This window comes from Mesocricetus auratus, unplaced genomic scaffold (assembly GCF_017639785.1).
Source record: "Mesocricetus auratus isolate SY011 unplaced genomic scaffold, BCM_Maur_2.0 Super-Scaffold_100010, whole genome shotgun sequence".
NCBI classification, from domain to species: domain Eukaryota; kingdom Metazoa; phylum Chordata; class Mammalia; order Rodentia; family Cricetidae; genus Mesocricetus; species Mesocricetus auratus.
The window spans coordinates 69,805,968-69,832,919 of record NW_024429194.1 but is presented as its reverse complement, the minus strand read 5'-3'; the positions used below and the strand labels follow the sequence as shown (position 1 = coordinate 69,832,919).

Below are 26,952 nucleotides of genomic sequence, written 5' to 3'. Positions count from 1 at the left end.
AGCGCCTAAGAAATGTCCAAGCCTGAGGTATAAACATATAATATCAAGATATGGAGGATACTATCTTAAAGCCATGTGGGTGAATGAATATTACAAAATATCTAAGATAATATGCAATAGGAGGTAGAGTAGAGGGATAACCATATAAAGATTTAGCAGCCAAACAATGAGGAACTCTGATGAGTCAGTCATTCTGGAAGCTAAAGAGTTTTAACGGGGAAAAAGGAATTATTTTCAAAGAACATGCATGACATATTAATGATTTTTATTTTAAAGAGCACCTTAGGCTGGGTGTGGTGCTACTAGTACTCAGAACACAGAGACAGGAGGGATGTTTGGAAATGCAAGACTTTTAGAAAGGCCCACTCCTGTGTGAAAACAAACCAATCTACCCTTAGATAAAGAAGTACAGGCAATTTATGACCGTTGATAAAGGGAGAATCTGTTTTCCCTAGGAATGAACTTCCTAACTGGTTATCAAGTCCAAATGGCCAGCTCTAAAAACATATACAAAGGAGCAACACTAAACAAACTCAACGAGTTACATTTTTATGTAACAGCAATAATTTAAAGAAACAATAGAAATAATTCCTGAAAGTAGAAGGAAGGTTTGTAGGTGAGGAATGGGAACTGTGGGAGGGGAGTAGGATATAGTAAGAGTGATTAAAGATGATCAGAGCATGATATTCACATGTATGAAATGTCACAATGAAATCTGTTAGTTTGTACAAATCATAAATGCTAATAAAAGTGAAAAAGAAAACTAAGCAATTCACCCTTGGTTACTTCATATTTAGGGAGAGCTATCCTCTCCTGAACAGAACATACAGATAGTTCAGATATAAGTAAACCAAGAAATGAACTTTATGAAGAAGGTAAATTAAATGCTAGAATGGGATAAAAGTAAGCTGCTCTGCAAGTGTGTATCAGAGGCATCCAATATGAACCAGGGAAGTGTAAGGAAGGCTTCTACAAAGAATCAAAATTTAAGTTGCCACCCAACTGAGAAGGGAAATCCAAGTATAGAGATGGAGAGAAGTGACCCAAGCAGTAGCAGTATTGTGGAGGGGAGATGGAGAGGTGATGGAGAATGAAGCCTTCGGATAGGTGATGATGCTAAAGACATTAGAGATGCTGAGGACATTGAAGATGGTGAAGAAGTCCTGAGAATGAAGTTGACAGTGTTGACAAAGTCTTGTGTCACGTCATGACAAGATTAGCCATTACCCACAGTGCAACAAGTGTCCTTGAGGGCCTGAAACGTGATGGCACTGATTTTTACACCAGGAGAATCATTCTGACCACCAAAGGGAGAAAGAATTGAAAAGGTAAGAAACCAAAGAAAAGAAACAATGCCTTCAATTCCACAGTTCTACCTTCCCATTCTACAACTTACTGATCTTTTCATGCTTGACCTCTCCATTGCTTCATAGCATCCAAGATACAACAGCAAAAACATCTCCTTTCTTGACTCTAAATTCCTGTCCCCTCTTTGCTACTGTTGACCTCATCTGGTCAAACTCAACCTTAGGTATAGCCAACTGCCCACCTACTAGTCACATAACACCTCAGACTTGGGCCATACCAGACATCAACAAGTCCTTAAAACAGACAAATGGGTGGGAAACATACCTACACCAAAACCGCCCTCATACCACCATCTTGACAGGTTTCACTCTAATCCTGTAACCTCATGTGGGGGCTTTGTTGTCTTCCTTTGCTAGTTCCCTACCCATGGCCTTTCTAGGAGTCTTAGAGTAAAGACTCTGTTCTTTCTTTCTGAATTAACCCTCAGATTCTCACACCTTGGTTTCTATTCTCTACAGAAGAGGGAAGATTTATCCAAAATAGCTTCGGAAGCTTGAAGACAGTATACTAAGTAAAATAAGCCAATACAGATAGGCAAACACTGTCTGTGTCATCTCACTTATATAAAGTTGTTTCGCAGTCAAAATGAGCATAAACACAAAGCAGAGAGTTGTGTGCAGGGCAGGGGAGATTGCCCAAATAGCATAGGCCTTCAGTGTTTTAGGAGAGAAAGCGGTAGGGATCCACTACACAGCTGTGTGGATGTATGCAATGCTTCTAAGTTGCACACATACACACATGTTGAGGTGATCCTTTTTATGCTATTTTGTAATTTTTAACCATAAATAAACAACAAAAAACACTGCCTGTTTTCTTCCAGTAAGGCGATTGTATTCTCTTCTCGCAGCTCTCCAGCCTCCTGCTACTCATTTGTCCCAAGGCAGTGGGGCCCCAGGCTGGCCAGGGTATTGGCTTTACCTGGGTAGTAATGCCCAGAGGCTGCTGGGCAAGGAGCAGTAGCTCAGACTGAGAACATACTGAGCTGGTGCTTGTACATCAGGGTACAGAGAACAAACTGAGCTTCCACAGTGCTGGTGATTTTTGTCTACAGCCTGGTCACCAACATGGCCATCATCTGCCATTTAGTTCCTTACCCTTCATACTTAAGCAGAGGTGCCAGTAGAGACAACCCAGAGAAGGAAGTGTGGAGTTAATATCACAAAAGGTGATGTCTCTGCCACAAAGAGGCTTGGAGCTCTTAAAAACCAAAGCCAGAAGGTGCCAAGTGAGATCACTGTGCCGGAGAACAAGTTCGTGGGACACACCAAGAATGGGATGTACCAGGAAGCGATCTGGCTACTATGGCATATGGAGGAATTATTGGAGGTGCCACCCAGAATCTCCACCGGAAGGTGAGTGGCCAGAGGAAAGCTGCCTAGCCCTACCTGCATGCATGCTGTCAGGATGAGGCTCAAGGCCACCCAAGGCCTAGAAGGGGTTCAGACACCCCAATACTTAGTCCTCCAACCCGATGACCATGAGGGGGTCTTGTGGTTAGTTTTCTTGGAAGAAAAATATAGCTGACTAGTAATTCCTTTATTGAACACCATTTTGCTTTCTTTTTAGATTCAGTCAAGATAATACTTAGAACATTCCTATAATCCCAGCCCTTAGGAAACTGAGGCAGAAGAATAGAGTTCAAAGCCAAGGCCAGCCTGGGCCAAATAGTGAGAGCCTATATCAGGAAACTTAAGACCATTAAAAATAAAAGGGCGCATGATATCTGACCAAAGCAATCATCTGGAGACTTTTCATGAGCTTTTTACTAATCCTATGAAGTCTTTGGTGATTTCTTCCATGATAATCTCTAGGGAGATGTATAATTATTGAAAATAATGAATAAAGAAAATTAACCTATCAATAGGTGGTTCCTTATAATTAGCTATAAAGAAGATTATCTGTAGATTATTTATAGATTATTCACAAGGGGAAACAGTGCCAATTCAAAAGTACAATGTACTTTCTACAACGTAAGTTACGGAAGGGACAGCATAATCCAGGGATCAGTAAATGTTCTCTGAAAGGGCTAAGGGATAAATATTTCTGATGTGTAGGCCATGAAGGCTCAGCAAATGAACAGAAATTCCTCATAGGTGTGTCTTCCATTTTGGGGTTTTAGTTAATTACAAATGCGGTTAAGTCAACCAGAAATAGCCAACATAACAACCAAAGGCAATTTACAGAAAAAAGGGTTTATTTTGGCTTTTGGTTCCAGAGGGAGAATCCATAATGTTGGGAGAGGTACGGCAGCAGGGCAGCAGAGCAGGAGGCTGGGAGATAACATCTTCAACCGCTTGGACGGCAGAGAGAGTGAACTGGAAGTAGGAGAGGTTATACACTCTCAATGCCCACCCCCAGTGAATACTTCCTGCATCAAGCACCGCCCCAAAACCTTCCCAAAGGCACAACTGTCTGGGGACAAGGCGTGTAAGCATCTGAACTTAAGCGGGGCATTTCTCATTCAGATCACCACATTGGGCAACATAGTGAGCCTCAGGTTGGTGGAGACTAAATACTGAGACTCTGTCATAAAAAAAGAAAGCAAAACAAAACAAGGCTCACATTGGCCAATGAAATAGAGTTGAGATCTCTGGGATAAGTGCACATTCTTACCATCAATTGAAGAACACACAGTGGGAAATGACAGTCTCCTGAATGCTGCCAGGACACCCAGATGTCCATATACAGAAGAATCAAAGGGGAGTCAGATCCACATCTCACATACAAAGATCAACGCAAAATGGTTAAAAGACTCAAGTGTAAGACCTAGAGGTGGAAAACTGTCTAAAGATGTCAACAGGCATCTACCAAAAGAAAGCCCATGAATGGATAATAGGTAATAGGTACATGAAAACATTCTGAACATTACAAATGAAACACTAAAAAAAAGGCAATTAAAATGAGCACACATCTTTCCAGAATGACTATTCAAAAAGACTAAAAGAAAGAATTGTCAAGGATGGTGAAAAAAAAAAAAACCTTCTCAAGCTACTGCCTGCAATGCGAATTGGTAATGCCACTGGGGAAAACAGTTTGGAGATTCTCCAAAAAAGCTGAAACTAGAACTACCACATGACCCAGCAATTCCAATACTAGGTCCATATCCAAGAAAGATGGAATCTGTGCCAGAGAGTGCCTGCTCTTATATGTGCATTTGACATTAGTCACAATAGTCAAGATATCAAACCAAAAGCCAGGTGCAGTATCACATGTCTGTAATCCCAGATGTCCTGAGATAGAGATAGGAGAATCCAGAATTAGAGGCCAGCCTTAGCTACATAGCAAGCTCAAGTCCAACTTGGGTTACTAAGTGAGACCCCTATCTTAGAAAAAAAATAAGAAAGACCCACTTGGTATGGTGGTGTACAACTTTGATCCCAGCACTCAGGAGCCAGAGGGAGGTGGATCTCTGAGTTCAAGCCCAGCCTGATCTACAGAGCAAGTTTGAGCAAAGCTGAGGGCTACACAGAGAAATCCTGTCTTAAAAAACCAACAAAAACAAAGAAAACCCTAAACAAACAACAACCTGACATATGCATAACGGAATAATTAACCTTTAATAAAATGGAAGTGTTATTCAGTGTGACATGAATGAATCCTGAGGACATTAAACTGTGAAATAAGGAGTCATGCAAAGACAAAGAAGGAATGACTTTGATTCTATGAAGAACTGATTGAAACAGGGTTTTGCTCTATGATTCCAAGGCTGATGAAACTCCTGAGGTCAAATGATCCTCCGGCCTCAGCATACTAAGTGTTACAGTCACTGCAGAATGTAAAAAGGCCAATCTCACAAAAGCAGAGAATAAGGTGGAGGTATTTCAGTTAGAAAAATAAGACCCAGAGACGTACATTATTCACAATGACCACAGTGAAGAATAAGTCATTATTGTGTCTTAACTAGCAGTGTGCGCATGTGTGCGCGCACACACTCACACACACACACACACACGCACACACACACACACACTTTTTTCTTTTAAGACAGGATTTCACTGAGTAGCCCTGGCTTGCCTAGATGCCTCCTGGAGCATTGGGAACATCACATGCAGCCCTAATGGACCTCTTAGTGCCCAAGTTCGGACATGAAATCTTGTAGAAATTTCCTTTCATTATAGTACTGCTTAGGAGGCACCAAAATTCTTCCTTTATCCCTCCTGATAAACGGTCCCCTTCTATGTTATCAGTAATGGTTAGTTCCAGTACCTTTTGAAGAAGGTAGTTGGTCAGAAGCTGAGTTAGTATGTATTTATTGCTGCTCTAAGTGGCACTTTCTCACCATCCCATTAGGCCACATCCTCTTTGTACATCTCCTAGGAACATTTTCATCTACCTTTACTTCTGCCTAACACTGGCCTTCCAGATAGTAGTCGCATGCATTAACCTTAGTTTCTTAGGGTCTTCCTATAATGCTACAATAGATAAGACAGGCTTTGTTTAGGGTAGCCAGGACGTGGACACATTAACAGTGGGCTGGTGTCTTAGGGTCTTTATTGCTGTGAAGAAACACCATGACCACCACAACTCTAATAGAGAAAACATTTAATTGGAGTGGCTTGCTTACAGTTTCAGAGATTCAGTCCATTATCATCATGATGGGGATCATGGTGGCATGCAGGTAGATGTGTTGCTGGAGCTGAGAGTGCTGCATTTTGCAGGCAACAGGAAGTTGACTGATAGACACACTGAGGGAAGCTTGAGCAAAAGAGACCTCAAAGCCTGCCCCCACAGTGACACACTTCCTGCAACAAGGCCATGCCTCCTAATAGTGCCACTCCCTTTGGAAGCCATTTTCTTCTAAACCACCACAGCTGGCTAAGACAGGCAGGGAGACGAAGGGGTCAAACCCTTGCTTACGTGCATCTTTCAGTCTTAAGATTATTGGTTTCTGTAAGGAGCTTGTGTCACTCCTTGGGTCATGCAGTTTGAGGGAAGAGATCATACACTTAGAATGAGCCTGCTAAATTTCAACCATGTAAGAAAGGTCAAGAGATGTCCCATGTGTAGGCAAATACAATACACTGACATTCTGGAAATATAAACAGGGATCTTGACTGCAGGTAGATCATGCTACACGATTTTCAGGGGTCAGTGCTGTGCTGTAGCAATCCCCTCCTTTCCTGGAGAAAGGTTCCTTAAAAGTCAGGAAGTCAGCCTTCCTAATCTTGGGAAATTCCTTAAACTTGCACGATTCTGAAGCCCCTCCCCCAAGGCTATGCAAACAGCTACAGTTGCTGAAGAGAGATTTCCCAGGTCTGAGCTGTTTGAAGGAGATTCTGACCTGGTGAACCACACACAGGTCATTCAGGGAGCGCCAAGAAAGCAGAGCTCTGCAGAGGAAGGTTTCTTTCTTCATCACTTGTGCTGGGGGATGTACCTGCCTTTAAGCTGCCCATGCTCCTATAAGTAATTCTAATACACAGAGTCCAGGACATATTGGACTCTGATAGAGCTGTGACTTGGATTGTTATTGGTTCTTTGTCTGGTTTAAGGAGACATTTGCTCATGCCTCTCCAGAAAAAGTCACACAAGAATTACAAGGAAAATTTGTAAAGGTGCTGGATCGATGGTTCAGTGGTTAAGAACAGCACAGCAGACATTGTCAGGCAGCTCACAACTCCAGCTCTAAGGGACACCCTCTTCTGGCCCCCTCAGGCACTGCATTCAAGTGCACAAATCCACACACAGATACTGAATATACAAATAATTAAAAGTAAAGCTTAAATTTTAGAATTAAGAAGTTATAAAACTATAAAAAATATTAGAGCCTTTTGTTCAAAGAGCATATAAGGCCCAGTAGCTGAGGGGTCTCTAATTTCAGGTGTTGTTTGACAAACTATGCTTTGACAAGGGGCAGAAATCAAGCCAGGTATCTCTCTCCTGGCTTTTCCCTGCAATCCACATGACTAAGACTGCAATCTCTGTGCCTGAGCATGAGTGAGACATTCTTTACTCTTTAGTCTGGGAGATTTGACTGTGGTATTGGCAATCCTGGTGAGAGTCACCATGATTCTGATCCCTGTGCCTGTACCCAGACTTCCAAGGTGGTCTGAAGTATACACAGGAGGATGGACAGGCAGGGAGGGGTCAGAGAGCACCGCAGTTGACTGCTGAGAGCTCACTTCACAGAGAGACAGGGAAATGGTAGGAAGCAAGATCGCACATGAATGGAGGCATTGTTCGTGTGACCTCGATGACAAAATAAAATTTCAAAGATAATGTTCTTAAGAAATTCAAGCCAGGTGGGGATAGCACACGCCTTTATTCCTAGCACTCAGTAGGCAGAGGCAGGCAGATCTCTGAGTTGGAGGTAGCATGGTTTACAGAGTGAGTTCAAGGACAGCTGGGGCTACACAGAGAAATCCTGCCTCAAAACAAAACACAAAAAAGAAATTCAAGCTGGGCGTTGGTGGCGCACGCCTTTAATCCCAGCACTCGGGCAGAGGCAGAGGCAGGTGGATCTCTGTGAGTTCGAGGCCAGCCTGGTCTACAAGAGCTAGTTCCAGGACAGCCTCCAAAACAATACAGAGAGACCCTGTCTTGAAAAACCAAAGAGCCAAAAAAAAAAAAAAAAAAAAAAGAAAGAAAAGAAATTCAAGATGGCAACTGTAGGGCTTTCAGACCTCAGGTATTACGAGTCTTCTTTCTTGTAATGGTTTAAACTGCAGAATAGCATCAGTTCTGTAGGGAAAGAGAAGAGGGCTGAGGGCCAAAGCCAGTGAAGTACCAACATTCATAGACTGGGCTAACAAAGCATCCTATGGCTGAAGACAAATGGGGGAGGAAGTACTTGGTTTGTGACTCCTCTCTTGGGAAAGCTTAGCAAATACAAATACTCTGGTCACATAATGCTATGAGCATTTTCTCCCACAAACTATATATAGTACAGACAATTCTTTAGGTGTGGCTCCTAAACAGGCCTATGACTTGGATTATTTTTGCAGCATATATTGATCAATTGAAAAAAAATGCATGAGAAGAACCGGAGGAAAGGCATTAACGGATCAAACGGGGCGCCCTAATAATAGACCCTCTGCTGGCCTAAGTAAATAATTCAGTTTCCTTGTGGCAAAGGCCATATCTACATAAAAGACATGTCTCTGCAACATTTATCAAGAAAGATGCAAATGGAATCTCTAAAAGCAGCCTTTGCCTGCTCTCTCTCTCTCTCTCTCATCTCAATATCAACATCCAAAGCTCTGCACTTTTTAAATTAGAAATAGTCTTCTAAAGGAGAATTATTATACTTTTATATAGTACATATATTATATATAAAATATTAATATATTTCTTTCTAAAACTGTACCCTAAGAAGCAGGATTACTGTTTCCTGGTCATTTTCTGAAGAGCAATTTGCACTCTTTTAGTGCACATTGTTTTAGTTATATTCCTATATTCCTTCGTTAATATTGATCTCAATGGTTTCTTCACGTGAGAACATTAAAATGAGTATAGGTCGGTGTACAGTGCTCCCCTAGCATGCTAGGGGTGCTGGGCTGGATTCCCAGCATCTGAGAGCGAAAAGAGTAAATATATGAAAGAATAAAATACACCGTAGAGTTGGTGTCATTGAGCAGTGCAGGTCCATATAATAGGAATGGGCTCAGGAAGCAAGTGCTCCACCAGTGAGGGAGTTCCATCCCAGCGCTGCAGAGAAACGAGTTTTCACCAGTGTCCTTGACAGCTGCTCTGCAGAGGGGCGACTCAAGGGTCCTGCCGTTCTAAATGCTTCCCTGCGTTTTTTGGAGCAGACTCCCTCCGTATCTGCGCCCCAGAGTCCCTGAGTTTTCAGGAAGGCATTCCTTCACTCTCCAAGCCGAGCGGAGAATTCATGTTTCCCCTCTCATTTCTTTGTTCTTCCTGGTACTGTGGTTTCCCACATGGCCCTATTGAAGAGTTTACGCGTAGCCGTGACGTGTTCGGCTTAGTGCCCGGCTTTGAGGTCTGATTTGCATCGCCAGCACCCACTGCTCCCCGCGACCACTCCGTACGATTGCTCCCTCCGGCGGGGACAGCGGACTCTCCATACGCACGTGTCCCCTGCCCCACAGTCATCTGGCTGGTTCTGTCGTCTTGCCCTTCTGCGGAATAGTTTAAAAGCCTTTGCGAACCCCTCGGAGCCGGCCTGCGTCTGCAGCGGCAACGCGTCCGGCAGGCGTAGTCTGGTGAACCCAGCCTCCCCCCGCCCCACTTCCTCCTGGGCGCCCCGAAGCCGGGGCGGTTTGATCTGGGGCGGGAGTGGCGGCCTCTCTCTGGGCATGCTCAGTCTCCGACTGTACGGCGGGGGAAGCAGAGCGCGGGCGGAGTGCAGCAAGCTGCGCCGACAGGGCTGAGAGGAGCTTGCGGCCCGAGCCGAGCGGAGCCGAGCAGCGCCGAGCGGAGCCGAGCACCAGTCTAGGGCCAATCTAGGGAAGACATGCAGATGATGACTAGGAACGTCCTGCTGAACATGGAGCAGGAAGAGGACGACGATGAGGATGGAGACATCGGTGAGTGCCCTGGGCCGGGACGCGGGGATCCGGGGCGGACGCCTCTGCGCGGAAGCCGCGGCTCAGAAGCAACTTGGGGCTTTTTCTGCTCTCGCTCCGGACAGTGTTGCGGGTTCCCTGCTCCCGGGTCCTGGGCACACCTGATCCGGTGCCGCGGAGGCCGCTGGCTGCGGCGCATGCCGGTCCCGCCCACAGCCCCGCACCGGCCCGCAGAGACACAAACAAAAGGGCTGGAGCGGCGGGCGCGGGGCAGGGGCGCGGGGCGACGCCGGGTGGAGGACGGTGGCCCATTTCCACCAGGCCTCCTGCTTGTCAAACTGTTTCTTCTCACCGCCTCCGAACACTTTACAAAGTAAATTTAGGAGTTGGGTGTGGCTTTTCCTTCCTTTCAGATTTTACCCACAAATCATTTAAATCAGAGGAATTTGATGACACCATGGTCTAGGACAAACTTGGGGATTATACGCCAAGACAGCCTCGACTTTCGTTCTGACAGACCGATCTGTCAGACAATCATCTTTCTGGAGAGAACAAATAGTATTCCTTCTTAAAGAGGAGAGGAAAGTGTGTACAGGTTGACCTCCTTGACGCCCCCACGCTGTAAAGCCCAAGTTTCTGATTTACCAGACTTGTGCAAGTTAAGGTCCTGCACCTGGCCACTGCCAAGCAGAAGATGTAGGATGCGACTGTCTAGTGGGATTGGATAGTAAGTGATCATTACATAAAAATACCACCCTTGGGAGCAGCGTTAAAAAGTTACACTCGAATTAGCACCATCAGTTTCTTGGGAAAATATTCATGACTGTCATAGTGAGGTACTCAAGTGAGAATCAAGCTGGAATAGAAGTTGACATAAGCAAGGGTCTCGGTGTAAATAGTCGGCGCCATCAGATTTCAATTTAGAAAGGAAAACTGATTTGGGCTAGCCTCTGTTACATGATTAGGTTCCATGATTCGGCTTCCTAAGTGTGCCCTCAGAGCCTGGCAGTAGTCTGGCTTTGCTTTTAGTGACCGATGTAATTCAGGTTTGTTCCATGTAGTAGAACAGCAGATGCAGTTAATTACCTCTGCCATCTTCTACCTTGGCCTCCAGTATTTAGATTGATACTTCAGTGTAGATAGCAGGCAACCGATTTTGCCAGGCAACAAAGATTTAAGCAGGTTCTGGCAGTTTTTGGTACTTCTTTTATTCAGTTACAATTTTAGTGTAGAGTACAATGACCTTTGCATCAGAAAATGCTTTACCATGCCTGTGTTATGTCGTATACATGATAGTGATAGAATGATAAGCCTTCTTCGAGGTTCCTGAAGCTAGCTGACAGTGGTTTACAGGCTATTTCAAAATGATTCTTGATTTCCAGCTGTGGGAGAGGAGACACTGGTAGAATGAAGATTGTGACAGTAACCTCTGCTTCAAATCTTGTAGTGTTAGAGTTCTTGATTAATATGTTTCTTCATTACTTGTCACTCCTCTGATAGCTGTATAATAGTTTAAAGCACGATTGGTATTGGCATTTCCTGTTGAATTTCTCTTAGCTTTATAATTCAGAGTTGGAAAGCTACTTTGACATGAGGCTCTGGTATCATCAAATTGCAAGCAATAAAAGTAAAACGTTTTTAACTAGATGATAGTATCATAGAGATGTTTCACCTACATGTGTGAAGTCAAGCCTCCTGGGGGACTGGGCTATAGAGCTTTGTAAACAATCAATTCAGGTGGTTCTGAAGCTGTTAGCTACTTGAGTGCCAACTTGGCCTCCTTATGCAGAATGAACCTACATGAAGAACTGAAAATAGTGAACTCCCTACGGTCTTTCTCGTTGACTTACGTCATGGCCACCGGAAATTATGCCTAAAAGGCATGCTAACGAATGAACTTGTACTCTCAATTTCACCAACCAGCGACAGAAATCCTGTCTAGGCAGCAGTTGTGGGAGTGCCCTGGTGGAGACGGTTGTTACTGCAACTGTCTGTTGCTGCAGTGTCCTTGGCAGCTTTGTCTCCCTCCACACGACCCCTTACCTCTAATTACTCAGTGAGTTGATTCGGCATCCTCTCTTCTTGATTTAAACCATAAAAGGAATAGGACAGGTCAGATGGATCAGTGGGCAAAGGCATCTGCCACCAAGCCCAAGGACTTGAGTTCAATCCCTAGGACCCATATGGTGGAAGGAGAGAATAAGCTTTCATATGTTCTATGACCTTCATTCGTACCTTGTCACTCAGCCTCACCCCCAAGACCCTTAAAGAGTGATAGCCATAGCTTTCATGGCAGAATGTAGAAGCTCGTGATTAATATATTTCTTTAAAGCTTCTCACTCCTCAAATGGTTTGAATAGTAGGTTTTGGGTTTTTCTTTCTTTCTTTCTTTTTTCTTTTTTTTTAACGAGACAGGGTTTCTCTGTATTGTTTTGGAGGCTGTCAGACCAGCCCGGCCTCGAACTCACAGAGATCGTTCTGCCTCTGCCTCCAGAGTGCTGGGATTAAAGGTGTGCGCCACCACTGCCTTGCTTTTTTTTTTTTTAAGTTTTATCTTTTTTCATTATCCATGGTTCAAACTCTGCCAAGAGAAAGTGCTTCTAGACATTGAAGCCATGACGAAGAACTCAGGGTTCAGATGGACTGATTTGATATAGATAGTTGGAAGCATTAGGTTTACCATTTATCTTTTTCTGGTAGTTGACTCTGTGATTTCTCACTCTGATTGTCATGCCATTTGGGAAGTGGATAGAGACCATGGGAGGTAACAGTCCGGCCATGCCTCTTCAGACTTTGTTCTCTTTAACTGTTACAGTCTTAGACTCATCTACCCCTGTGAACTCTATTCCCTTGGGCCGCTCCGTGTTTAATCATCCCCAAGTCTAGGACGACTCTGCTGGGCCTCATCAGCATCAGTTGGGCAGCGCTTCTGTGCTAAGTGCAGGACCAGGCCAAGATGCTCCCCTTTCCCAGGATGGGGTCCCTTGAAGCAGGACACTTGTAGAGGGTGGCCTTTATCTCAGAATAAGCAAAACTGTGTGAGGGCGCCGTGGGGAAGGGGTGGGGAAGCTGTGGAAAGTCTGACTCATGCAGGTGTACAAAAGGCAGGAGAGGGTTCCTAGGCACAGACACCAGGGTCAGAGGGCATGGAGGAAAGACCATCCTGTGAAGACTTCACACGTGTTAAAGATCTTGATTCACCTGTAACCTGGGAGCCCCAGAAAGTTGTCATGGAAAGATCAGAACTGCATGCACCTGGTAGCATGCTGGGAAGCAGAGTAGGAGAGAGATGGTCCAGTAACCCTTCCCAGGATTTGGGTTTAGAAGTGACTGTAGTGACCCAAGGGTTAAGGACTATGTCCTGGAGCTTACAGAAGGAGGGCCATCTCTAAGCAGCCAGTTCTAGCTATGGTATCTAGTGTGACTGCCCTCTTGAGTTGTGTGATGGGAAGGATGGGTAGTGTGGTGGGGGACTTTGGGAGTCTGTTAGGTCCTAATTTTCTTGGCTGCTTTGGTTCTGACCATTGCTTTCAACCCCACTTCCTCACTTCCTCCTTCCAAGCCTGATTAGATAAGCTGATAAGGCCATCCCTCGGGCACCCCTGGGGCAGTCTCACATCCCTTGCTCTTGCTTCTGAGCGGTTAGTCTTCATCCTGGTTTTGTTTCATTACCTTTGCGTTTATTATAACTGAAGTCTAAATTTCTTAATGTTGGGTGGAGTTCATTTAAGTGTTGTAGACATTATATAAACTATCTCAAATATAAAGTTTATTTTTTTATTCATGCCCGTTTCTCAACCTCTTCTAAAATATAAATTGACTTTGAGTTTTAAGGTTTCCGGGCTTAGGTAGAAGCCAGCCAGACAATTACTGAAATGATGACACACACACACACACACACACACACACACACACACGTATGTATATATATGTGTGTGTGTTTTCTTATTACTTATGTATATGTGTACATATACATATATGTATTTACCTATTTTTATTTTGTTATTTTGGAGACACAGTCTTTTACAGTGAAGCTGCCTTTGGACTCCGTATGTAGCAAAGGCTGGCTCTGAACTCCCGATCCTCTTGCCTCTGCCTCAGGAGGGTTGGGATTACAGGCATGAGCCACTACAGAGTGACTCACTCTTGAAACAATTTAACATAAGGCTTAGCGGTTTTATGGCTCTGTAGGATTCTCTTCTTTGTTATCTGAAGGACACATACACTCAGTTATTCTGCCTCGTTGCACTCCATATCGCAGTAATCTGTTACTAGCTCTATAATCAAGGGGTGTGTCAGGAGACGTCCTGGTACGGACATGGTACCAAGGAGAAAGCATGTAACCTTGTTGTAGCTGTAGAGAGGTGTGGGCAGCTGAGTGAGCTGGGAGGGATGAGAAGACAGATGATGGGGGAATGATTCCTAGAGGCCAGTGGCTTAACCTCAGGTGGATCCAGTACTACCTTCAGCTTATGTTACATTTGTTTGTGTGTGTGTGTGTGTGTGTGTGTGTGTATACATACATACATACATACATACATATATATTTCTTTAACAAAAAGATGAGAGTTTAAAACAGTGATCAAAGACTTTTTTTTTCTTTTTAGTCTAGTGTTCCACACCTAGTTCCATACCTAGTCATGACTTGCCATCCACATTCTAACTTTTAAGTCAAATAACAGCTTTCCAAAAGGTCCCTAGTCTCTCTCCTCGTTGGCAACCTAATGTTCCTTGTGTGACAACAGAGCTCTAAGAGAATTACTCTAAAAGAGTTTGTGTGATGGTGGGGTTGCCACAGTGGCATACGTTACTGGTTCCTCATTTTTTCCCCCTTTAGAAGCCAAGAAGTTTTGATCAAACACAGCTCCAGATATTTCCCTTAGAGGTATGGTTTTAATTCTGACATTTGTGGGAGATAATGCAGTACTAAGAATTGCATAATACGTGTCTAAGGTAGAGGATGGTGTTGGATTCTGAAGGTGGTATTTCCAACAGACTAGACTGGAATGCGTGTGTTTTAGTTAAAGTTGCCCTGTAGCTCCTGCTTTGTCTCCCATTAACAGTTCATCTTGACCAAAAGCTGTAGTCCCACTGTGGGGTGCTTTATGTTACTCATCATGATGCTTTTAACATAGTAGGTGTCTAGCACAGCTTTTGTTATAGGACTGATTTAGGTTTTCACCACCATATGATTCAAGCTGCTTGTCCACGTTAGATACAGTGCATTCAGTCCTGAGAGGGAGTGAAAACAGCTTAGTTTCAGAACAAAGAGACACATCTAATTCCTTTCAACCAAGAAAATGTGGACTTCTGGACTGATTTATAAGTTTTAGGACCAAGACTTGGAATTTAAGGTAGCCAAATGATTGTGTCACACTCATATCACTATTATTATGGAACCCTGAGCCCCGTGCACACCAAGACAAGTGCTCCACCACTGAGCCGCTCCTGGTCTGTGTCGGGATTCCTATGACTCCTTTTTGTTTTTGCTTAGCTTGGTCTTTTCAGCTTTGCAGCTAAAATTAATTGGCACCCATCCTGAGAAACAGCCAGTTTGAGGAACATAAGATGAGTATGTCAAAGGTAGAGGATTTTGGATGTGGGCCAAAGAGCAATGCAGACATCATTCAGTCCCGAGATCCAGTGGACAGGCATAGAGACATGTTGAAGGGTTAATGACATCTCTCCCTCCCTCTGCGTTTATGGGTGCCCTGGCTACACTTCTGAATACCATTAACAGATCGTGCTGCAGGAAGTTATTCAGCAGCCAAAAATACAAAAGAAAATATGTATTCTTTGGTGGAGTCCAGATGTTGCTTTATATTTAATTCATTTAGGATGTTGGAACTCTACAATTTGCCACATTATTTTAACGTACAATACTTAAGATGGGGGAAAGGTATTGACCTTTTAAAGTCTTTTTTTTCTGTAGTATTTCTTTTTTTTTTTTTTTGGGATCCATATATATTTCTTTTTTTTAACATTTTTTATTTTATTTTATTTATTTTTTTAATTTTATTTTCCAGTTTAAATTTAGATAAGAATCAAGGTTGCTTCACAAGTCAGTTCCAGGTCCCTCTCCCATTCCCTCCCTTCCTCCCGTGCCCTCCCCCCCCTCCCGTTATCCCTTCCTTTCTCCAGGGAGGGTGAGGCCCTCCATGGGGGTGTCCATAGTGTGTCATTTCATATAGGGCAGGGCCTAGACCCTTTCCCAAGAGTTCAGGGTGAGAGTGCACCTCACATTGTTCTATTGGAGTCCAAAGTCCGTGTGTATACTTGGGATGGGTACTGATCTGCTGCCCAAGGCTCAATAGAATCCCTAGGCCTCTTCACTGACACCCAGATTCAGGGGGTCTTGATCAGTCATTTCTTTTAACTTTAATAGAACTTTATCCTTGGGTCAAAGTCATATAAATAGATGTTCTTTTACAAAGTACAATCATGCAGATGAAAGGCTTGTTTATGAAGTTTGTTTTGTGGAAACCAAGATCCTGTTTGCATAATTAAAATTTTATGATCTCTCCAGACACTACAGCTAGATGTTCGAAAAAATAATATGTGTCCTGGCTTTGCACACTCAAAATGATGGCTTTTTTTTTTTGCATCAACATATAAACATGATCTTAAACATTTTGTTTTCTTATTTATGCTGGGTTTTTTTTTTTGAGAAAAATCATTCAAAAGAAAAAAATCAGCTTTATTTGTTTATTTTTTTATTTTTTTGGTTTTTCGAGACAGGGTTTCTCTGTGGCTTTGGAGGCTGTCCTGGAACTGGCTATGTAGACCAGGCTGGCCTCGAACTCACAGAGATCCACCTGCCTCTGCCTCCCAAGTGCTGGGATTAAAGGCGTGCGCCACCAACGCCCAGCAAATCAGCTTTATTTTAAACACAATCGGAACCTTATTACTTTTAAGGTTTTAGCCTCATTTGCATAATGATTTGAAATAGTTGCATCCATTTGAATCATTTTATCTCTTTCTGTTACTTTTGAAACAGGTCTCGGGTGTGTCAGTTGTGTAAGAAAAGGCAGGATTTCTCAGTAATATGGGAAAAAATGGATATAAGATTAGTGGCTTTAGGTGCCACTTAAGGAAGAACAAAAGTGGGCTTTCAGGAGCTTCTTGCTTTCTTTGGGGGCAAGGGCAATTTTTTTTTTTTTTTTTTGAGACAGGGTTTCTCTGTGACTTTGGAGTCTGCCCTGGGACTAGGTCTTATAGACCAGGCTGGTCTCAAACTCACAGAGATCCGCCTGCCTAAAGGCAATTCTTATAGAGGGTAGAAAGAAATTTTATGGAAGAAAAAGGAGCCCATAAAGATACTTGCTGCCCTTGTTGCTGAGCGGGAAGGAGGGAAACAATCTTGAATGACTTATGAGTTTGCGTCAGCTAGCACCTGGTGGTATTCACCTGGAGCCTGTCACCCGAGTCAGTTTCTCACTTGTCTCTTCAGCCCTATGATGTTGATGGGAGGATGTAGGATGATATTGTTAGACCTGGAAGAGGCCAGGCGTGTGCGCGTGCGTGCACAAGCACACACACATACACACACTGCTTTTCAGTAATTAGTACTGGGAAGAGGACACACACACACACACACACATGCACACTCACACCTCACACACTCACGTACCTGCTCTTAGTTAATCAGTACTGGGAAGAGAGCACAGACCACACATGCACCACACACCTGTTCTTCAGAAATCAGTACCATTCTCTCTCTTATTTACTCATCCTTTATCAGAAGCTATGCATCAGGCACCATGCTGCTCAGCAAGGCTATAGTCTCTGGACACAATGTCACCTTTGTAGCCAATTCTTTCTTTAAAAGGCAGTAATGGGAACTGCTCCTCTTAACCCCTGACACCACTAGACTGTTTCCTCTGAACCACAGCTGCCTGTTTCTGTTGTATCTTGTTATACACCCAGAAGCTTTGTGATTGGCTGAGGGTAGTCTCAACAGTGGCTATCCTGCAGCCCTATGTGTTTAAAGGTAAGAGTTAAGGAATAATACCCAACCGTTTCTGCAGAGATAATTATTGTGTGTGTGTGTGTGTCTTTTTTTCTATAGTCTCACAGGCTAATCATGTTTTCCAAACACCAGGAATCATGTTTCTACAGTAATTCTTCTTAGGGAACCTTAGCTAAAGGCTGTAGGGGTTAATTCATAGTGGGCTCCTTAATACCTGGCTGGTGAAATGTGGAGATTATAGTCTCTATAGTTCATATCATCTCCCAGTTTTTGATGAAATGTGTGTATACCTACATAGTAAGTGAGGAAGGGGGCATTCAAGTAGGTGACTGTGGTAGTCGGAATGAAAATGCCCCCAAAGGTCCAGAGGCAGTGGCACTATTAGGAGGTGTGGCCTTGTTGGAGTAGTTGTGGCTGCTTTGGGGGAAGTGTGTCACTTGAGCTGGGCTTTGAGGTTTCAGAAGCTCAAGCCAGGCCCAGTGGCTTACTCTCTCTTCCTGTTGTCCATGGATCTGTATGTAGAACTCCTTCTCCAGGACTATGTCTGCCTGCATGCCACCATGCATCCCACCGTGATGATAATGCACTAAACCTCTGAACCTGTAAGCCAGTCCCCAATTTAATGTTTTCTTTTATAAAAGTAGCCGTGGTCTTCGTGTCTCAGCAATGAAATCCTAAGGCAGTGACTGGCTTTCATTATAAATTAGCTCTTGGAACATGACAAGAGAAGTTGCAGAGGACAATAGCTGGCAAGACTGTTAGTGATCAGAGCTCTTTGTGACTGCACTGTCACAAATACAGAATCGCATTCACTATCCTATGGAGAGCAACCAGTCAGAAACCTCCTGGAAGGAGGGATGGGTAGCTTGGTGTTTAAAACACTTAGACTTTCCACTTCCTCAGTGTTGGAGTCTTCTACCTCTGTGTCGGCAAAGGTCATCTATTTCACTCTCCTTGTCTCTGAATGTCTAGTAGAGTTCAAGGTTATCAGGGTCTTGACCTCCTGAGCTACACTTTATTCTGTAGAGACTTCTAGGGTTTTAGGGTTGCCTTGGGAATTGATGTGGATCTGGAGGGGAGGAGGGACTAGGCTGTGTACTGGAGAAGTCCTTCTCCCTTCCCAATCCTGGGAAGTATGGGCCGGGTCAGCCAAGTGTCTGGAGCTGAGGCTGAAACCCTGAGTTAGCATTCAGGGACTTACTCTGTAGATGGGGAGGAAAGGGTGACTCTCCCCTGTGTTGGAAGATTATTTCTGCCCTCTGTTAATGATAGCATCACTTTTGTTTGGCCAATGGTGTGGACTGGCGTCCTGCCATGCTTTGGCTAGCTATGTCACAGACCAGTAGCCCTGTGTTGGCCTGGGGTCTGTACTTCAGCTGCCTAGGATTTGTAACTAGTTCCTAGGTTGTTTGTTGTTTGTTTGCTTTTTTCACCTTGTGTCAGCTGCTTGGGCTTTTCAGTTGTTCATAATTTTTCTTAGAGTCTTTTATTGTCTGCCTTCGTACTTCTTCAGATGCCTTAGCCTGGCTCTTCACAGAGACAGAGAGCATGCAAGTTCACAATGTGGTCCAGACGTACACCACCTTGAGTGATCAACATGACTTTCCTCTGTAAAATGGGGCTAACATTAGAACATACGACTTGCAGGGTGTGGGAATATCGAGTGAATGACATCAGTTGAAACTTTTACGAACTCTGTAGGGCTGTGCAGCCTGCTGATCTGATGTTCCCACAATTGTAAACTGATGTTGCCCATCGCTAAGTGTGAACCCGGGATTGCCTCTTGATTGTTCTGTGGAACTTTCACCTTTGCCCTAATCCAGTGATTTCTACTTCCACATCGCATTGTCACATTTTTCATTTTTTGCCTTACTATCTTGAGGACTGTGGCCCTAGTGGACAGCATGGTGCCTGATGCATGAATAAACAAGACAAAGAGCTGACCTGTGGCTGGGAAGCTAGGCCTTTTGGATAGCGACTGGTCCTTGGGCATGGCAGTTACAGGATTAATACATACAACACAGTGGATGGTTCTTGACCCATAGGCTAATCAGTCCTAGTCATTGTAAAACAACTACAATACGAAGAAGTGTAAGTGACTGGGGTGTTTAAAAGCAGGTAGAATTTTACAGTAGTAGATGTATTTCATAACAGGATTGTACCACCTTTATACAATTTTAGTAAGGAAGATAAGAGGATATAGTGTAAAGGGCCATTATGATAGATGGTACTTTGATAGCCTTTATTCTAAAAAAATGTATAAGAAATAAGACCATATATAAGTATAAAGTGTATTTTGTTCATACTTATACCTCCAAGTTCCTCTGGAACCTCCTAATATGTCCCCTCTCAACTCATGTTCTCTTTCCATATGATCCTCCCTACCCGCCCCCTTGCTAATTAACCTTCTCAATATAATTAGTGCTACCTGAATAGATATGGGTCTAGGCATCCACTGGAGCGTGGTCAACCTATCAGTCACCACACCCCCCAGAGAAAAATGATTTTTCCTTCCCCTAGCTTGGGTCTTGGGAGCCCTCCCCATCCATGCTAGAATTTTGACTGACTTGATCCTTAGGTCTTATGCAGGTAACTGTAAGTTCCTGCTGAGCACACTATGTGTTATTGCCCTTGTAGTTTTAATTCTTTCTAATTTAATGGTAAAAGTGAAAACTCCTCATCATTGGCAGGCTAGGGATAGGAGACGATGCTTTCTCACTGTGTGTACCGAGAAGGTGGGGGCGATTTGGTCTGTACCCAGTTGTTGGAGCTGGACTGCAGCCACCCCTCCAGAAGCACCAGGCTGAGGAAAGCTAATGCATTGCATCCCCTTGGGTGAGGGAGAGAAAAGGGGAAGGAAGAGGGGAGTAGAGTTTAAAGCTATTTGCTTTATATTTCCGCCTTTAATAGAAGTGACTTCCAGTGGAGGCCTGATTCCATTCTTCAGTCAGAGGACGTGGAGTCCAGCCTCGGCCACGAGGGCCTCTCACGTTTCCTGCCTCCACTTAAATGTAAATAGTGTTTAGTGACCACTGGGTATAGGCATCTAAAACAGGCTCATTGCAGCCTACAAATCACAGAGATGTGAACACTTGCAGACAAGCCTTTCATCATGCTTAGGGTAAGCAAACACCAAAGGCTTTTTGGCAATGGGGTAATCATGGTTTTCCTGGGCGTTACAGCGGCTGAAGCTGTGGCTTCTGGCTCATCTCATACTTCATGTACTTATTTTGAAGAGTTCCATCATGGATAGTGTTGACTAACTTACTTGACCAGAAAAGTTTCTTTGGACTCTGACTGGATTGCTAGCAGTGATTTCTGTTTGTGAATCGGACCTGATTAAGTATATATGGTCTTGCCTTTCTCTGTGTATTAATATGGGAAAGGTTTACTGAAGACCACCTTTAGGCTATGTGCTCTATAAGGTTTGAGGATACAGAAGCAGGTAGAGATGATGGTTCCTCCTTCAGTGGAGTTTGTAGTCTAAATGTAATACATAAAAACCAAGCACCTGCAGGATTCTGCTCCTTTACCTCAAGTTCACTCAGTGCCTTCTGGATGCTCGGTGTGACGCTTGGCACATGGAAATGAGCAGTAGAGGAGATAAATGGCCCCTACCTTCAGCACATGGACCACCCTGGCAGGGTAAAGCAGACCTATCAACTGAGTGAGGCCAACTCTATTTAAAGGTTGTCAAAGGAGAGCAAACCAGGAGAGTGCAGTGAGAAAAGTTTCTTGGGTGTGCCCACCACTATCCGGGGGAGGAGCTATTGCTGGGGGATGACTGGCAGTGCAGCTGTTATTTTCATGATTCTAAAAATAACACGGTCTTAGAGGAGCATCTCTTTGAAAAGCAGGGCTGAGAGAAGGCTCAAATGTACATTTGGCAAATGTGGGAAACCCTGTGTGTGCTTTTAGGCTTCCAATTCCAGTTGTCTGGGGGAACTGGTCAGGCACAGGCTTGGTTTATTTTTATTTTATTATTTTATTTTATTTCTGTGGCTTTTAATGCACCTTGCAGAATACTGTTGCTCACAGTCCTAAGCCCCACTACGTCTTGGTGTGTTGGCTATAATAGCAACACTGGGTTAGAGGCAACAAAACTTGGTTGCATCCTCAGATCCCTTCATATAATGGCTTTGCAGTTTAACTTAGTACAACGCTCTCCCTTCTGTAAAGGACGGGGTTGCTGAGACTGTCGATGCCATCAACTCTGTTAGTTTTCCTGAGCTATCAAAGGAAGAGGAGAGACAGAGTGGGTGCAGCCATTCCCAGCACCCGGTCTGTTCCTCTCTTGACCTCAAAGGCACGGGACCCAGAGGAGAACAAATCTGGATTCTCTGTCAGGACCAGGTAGTCTTCCTGCTGCTCTTGCTCATCGTAGTGAGTCACTTCAGTTGGGAGGAGGAGGGACTCACTTTGCTGGGAGTCATAAGCAAGCCCCTGGGGCATGAATCAGGGCCAGTGAGGCAGGAAAGTCCCATAGGTGACTCTCATAGGTGCTTCTCTGTCTTGAAACCCTAGCTGGGTAATCTCTCTCTAGAATCCCTCCCCGGTGAATATTCAGAGCACCTAAATCGATGAGGGCTTGCTTTGTTCTCAGGTCATGGGGCAGGAGGGTATGAATCCAAACTCTTTTCATTTACTTTTCATTTACTCTTTTCATTGCTTCTTTTCCTATATTAGGATTATTTACACTAGAATGACACCTCAGTTTGCTTTTATGTTCATTACATGTGGTTCCTTCCCAAATGGGAATCTTCTTTATAGGTGAGAAAGCATGAGAGATACTGATGCAGCCTTCAGCCATGCTTTTGTATGATGGTTTGCCTGCGTCCAGAGATGCATTTGGTTATATAGTGATATGCACGCTGTTAACTGTTCAGCTTGGTACATTCAATCCTGGATGTAACTACACCCACAACCAGGTGTAGGCCATTTCCACCACCCTCTTATTCTCTTTTATTCTACTACTTTCCTCAGTCCAGGGGAGCATTTTAATGACAATCCATCCAGAAGTGCAAGCATGTCAAGTATAATAATTAATTTTTCCAAAAGGTCAGCACTTATTGGTGGTTTTTTTTTTTGCCTGAGGCATGTTTTAGATGGATATTCTTAGCCTCATTTGGTAACTAAAGAGCTCTAAGTACCCAAAGCTAAAACTGACCCATGCAAAGGGAAGGAGCTGTGTTCAGTCTTGGCCCCAGATATTAGATTCCACAGTATTTGTTCAAGCCCATGTGTTCCCAGTTCTCAGAGAAGTTATTTGGCACCCATGCCGGTTTCCCTGAAGTGTGACTCATGATTTCTTGAGTCTGATTTACACTATTAGTCATTCACTGCTTGAGTTCCAGAGAGGCCTAGGAGCTGTCTGAATCAGATGGCTGCCTCCATCCACACTCCACCTAGTGCTAACTAACTCTTGCTTCCCACTTCTAGCAGGGTTGCGTCCCAGTCTGAGGAGCCAGTTTTGGCTTTACGTGAGAAGCATCGAAGGACTCGGTATTACTCCTAGCCCAGCAATAACCTTGAGTGTCACGTCTGATGATATTGCCTGCCTCCCAGCACATGCCCGCATGTGTCCATATTCCTTTCTTGGCAGTGATTTTCCTCAGCTGAGGCCAACTGGTTCTGTCTGGCTCTTGTTAGTGTCTTCTAACTGCCTTCTTGCTTGGAATCCTTGTCCAGTGTGGTGCTTCTTACCTCCTGCCTGAGGCAGACCGGATAGGAACTTGCCTATCTCGGTGTCCTTTATTGGATTTAATAGTTTATACTGCATCCCAGGTCTCCTCTTTACTACACTGGTGGTGCCTGAAATCTTGGGTCCAGATTCTTACCAGTGTCTTTTTATTGAGAAGCTGCATGATTTTAAGCAAAATGAAAAAGACATGCTGGTGGCTTGGTGTGGGTGCGGGAACCCGAGCACCTGTGACTGGAAAGCGCTCCTCTGTATTTTACAGTGTGAAAATGGGCATTTTCTGTCTTCAGGAAAAACCTTCTGGTGAAAACCACCATTATTTAGTAAACTATTTGGATCCAAAAAGTCGTGAAAGACTCTTGATGTTTTTCTGTCCTTCCTGGAGGCTAATGTCCTTAGCTAGTGTGCTCCTGTGTCTCTCAGGTTTTTATGACTGTTCCTCCAGGTGGGCTTCCTCCTGCATCTTCCTAGCTTTATTCAATCTCCCTTGGCGCAAGCCTTGTTGCTTGCAGATGGTCTCCCCTTCCCTGCCTAGGTTCTGTTTGGGATGGGTGAATGGATTTGGGTATGAATGGAAGTTTCTGTGGAGGGCAGAAAGGTCTTGTTTGTTTTAGGAGAGGAAATTAGCTATTTGTGGGTGAGTGCTTAGGCAACACACCCTGACGGTTGGAGAGAACTGAGACATACATGGTTGATTGTGTGTGTGTGTTTGGGTGGGTCAGTTTTTAATTAAGAAAGTGATAAATTCTGTGAATAAGTAAACTCCAGGGTTTATCTTTGGGCTTCTATTAGAGCTGTATATGTGATGACTTTTATGAACTTTCACATATGAAGTTCTAAATGGACAGAGAAGAGTCCTTCCACCCTAGTTTTGTGTCTGATGTTGTGATAATATACCATGACTAAAAGCAACTTAGTGGCAGAGAAAGGAGTTTATTTTAGCTATAATTCCAGGCTTTAGTCCATCGTGGTGGGGAAGTCAAGGCAGGAACTTTGTTCAAGAAAAGAAATAAATGAGGGCCGGGTGGTGGTGGCACACGCCTTTAATCCCAGCACTCGGGAGGCAGAGGCAGGCGGATCTCTGTGAGTTTGAGGCCAGGCTGGACCGACAGCCTCCAAAACAATACAGAGAAACCCCATCTAGAAACCCCCCCCAAAAAAAAAAGAAAAAAGAAAGAAAGGAAATAAATGAATGCATGCATTTATGTGTTCAGCATGATTTCTCTGTTCTGACATAGATCAGGACCTCTTACCTAGAGAATGATACTTCCCACAGTGGACTGGATCTTCCCGTATCAGTTAATACAATCTCCCACAGACATGTGTACAACCATCTTAGTGTAGACAGCCCTTCATCAAGACTCTTGCCTGTGTCAAGTTGACAATTAAAGTTAACAATCATACTCCTGAGTGTTGTTTTTGTTTTTAATGTTATAGTTTTCATATGCATTTGAAAAATAATGTTTATATCTCTTGACTTAAATCTGCACATCATCTCTTGGTATCTGTGGAGGATTGGCTTTAAGGCCTTCTGGTCTTAAATGTCTTCAAATGTTCAAATCCCTTTTATAAATGGTGTGGCACTTTCATATAACCTACTGTATGCTGTAAGTCAATTCTATATTGTAGGACCAAATACATTGCAAAGGCTATTACTACTTGTCATGCTGTTACAATGTTGACATTGTATTCCTTAGAGAAAATGTTAGGAAAAAAAGTACATGCTCAGTGTATGTCTTAGTTAGGCTTTCTTTTGCTGTGAAGAGACACCATGACCATGGCAACTCTTATAATGGAAAATTTAATTTGGTGGCCTTCGGTTTTAGAGTTTAGTCCATTAATATCATGGCGTGACATGACGGTGTGCAGGCAGATATGATGCTGGAGAAGGAACTGAGAGTTCTATGTCCTGCAGGCAATAGGAAATGAACTGAGATACTGGATGTGACTTGAACATATGAGACCTCAAAGCCTGCCTCCACAGTGACACATTTCCTCCAAAAGGCCACACCCATTCCAACAAAGCCACACCTCCTAATAATGCCATTCCCTTTGGGGACCATTTTCTTTCAAACTACCACAGTATGGATACAAAACTTTTTTTCTCTTCCAGGAATATTTTCAGTCTGAACATGGTTGGAGCTCTAGATGCAGATCCAGAGAGAGGCTGACTGTATATTAGTTAGGTTTCTACATACAATTGTAAAACATTATCACCTACATTTCTGTTGTGTGAAATATTCATTTGTCATTCTGTCCATAGTAATGAGAGATTATTTGGATAAAATAATGTTTATTCTAGATTGTTTTTTAGTCTTTGTCAGTCTAAATGGATTTGTTTAATAGGAGTCATGTGGGCCTTGCATTCTTAACTTGTAGCGTTGTCCCACCATGGTAGGCTGCAGTAAAGAGTTTAGTTTTTCTATATCAGTTTCCTACATTTTTTTGGTCTTATCAGAGGTGGCCCCCCCCCTCCCCGCTTTGTGGGAGACAGAGTATCACTTTGTAACCCAGGCTGGCCTTGAACTAGTGCTTGTCCTACCTTAGCCTCCTCAGTGCTGCTCTCATGGGCACACATAAAGGTGCCAAGTACCTTTGAGGAAGATCATGGGAATTTTAGGATAGTGAATCCTTTTTAGAAACTGATCTAGTTTTTGCTGTTTGCCCCAATTCTGTTTTCTTCATTGTTGAAGCACAGGGATTACGTAGAAGTTTCTTGCCCAGGGTCTATGGACTATATGGTTAGAGAAAGGAGATCTTGAATTCCCTAAGCTGCATGGGAAGTATGTTATAGATCTTTGTAGGTCTCTGGTGAACATAGCCATAATTTTCCTTAGATGCTGAAGGGAACCACATTGCCTGTTTCCAGGATAACTGTGAGTTGATTATGACTGCTCAGTGCTGTGGAATACTGAAGCTGTGCTGCCTGCTGCCCTAGCCTTTGCAAACCATCATGAGTTCCCTTGAGAAGCTGTGTTGGGAGAATAAGAGGGGCACAGAATGCTCTCTTGCTGTTCCTTCTTCCCTCCCTCCCTCTCCCCCTCTCTCCCTCCCTCCCTCCTTCCATCTTTCCCTTCTTCCTGTCTCTCTTCCTTTCTTCCTCTTTCCCTCCCTTCCCCTCTCTCTCTCCCCTTCCCTTCCTCGCTGACTTCCTTTCTTCCCTCTCTGTCTCCCTTGCTTTTGACTTCCTGTTTTAATTGCTTGGTCACGGGACACAGGAAGTTCAAAACATGCAGCCTGAGCAAGCACACAGTAGTTTGTCAGAGTGTGGGGGCTGTAGCCTTAGGAACCAGTCTGGGTCTCAGATCCCTGAGAGGAGTTCTGGTACTCCTCCTACCTTGCAACAGATGTGCTGTGGTGGTTTTCCACCTGTTAAGTCTCTGCAGTAAGAGTCACTTCTCCAGACCTGGTGCCATTATTGGGGCCACAGACCTATGGCTCAACAGATG

The 26,952-nt window shown here is 43.9% G+C and overlaps 1 protein-coding gene across 4 annotated transcripts in view; it reads left to right on the top strand.

Annotated features, from left to right (window-relative positions):
* Window positions 1-9,246: 9,246 nt before the first annotated feature.
* Window positions 9,247-26,952, top strand: part of Ano6 (anoctamin 6) — a 175,194-nt gene continuing 157,488 nt past the window's right edge. The window contains exon 1 of one of the 4 annotated variants that reach the window (XM_021225485.2): window positions 9,247-9,857. In XM_021225485.2, coding sequence (XP_021081144.1) covers window positions 9,785-9,857 — 73 coding nt within the window. In that variant the 5' untranslated portion in view covers window positions 9,247-9,784. The remainder of the gene's footprint in view (window positions 9,858-26,952) is intronic. The other 3 variants (XM_021225486.2, XM_005067144.4, XM_005067145.4) reach the window with 3 other exon arrangements.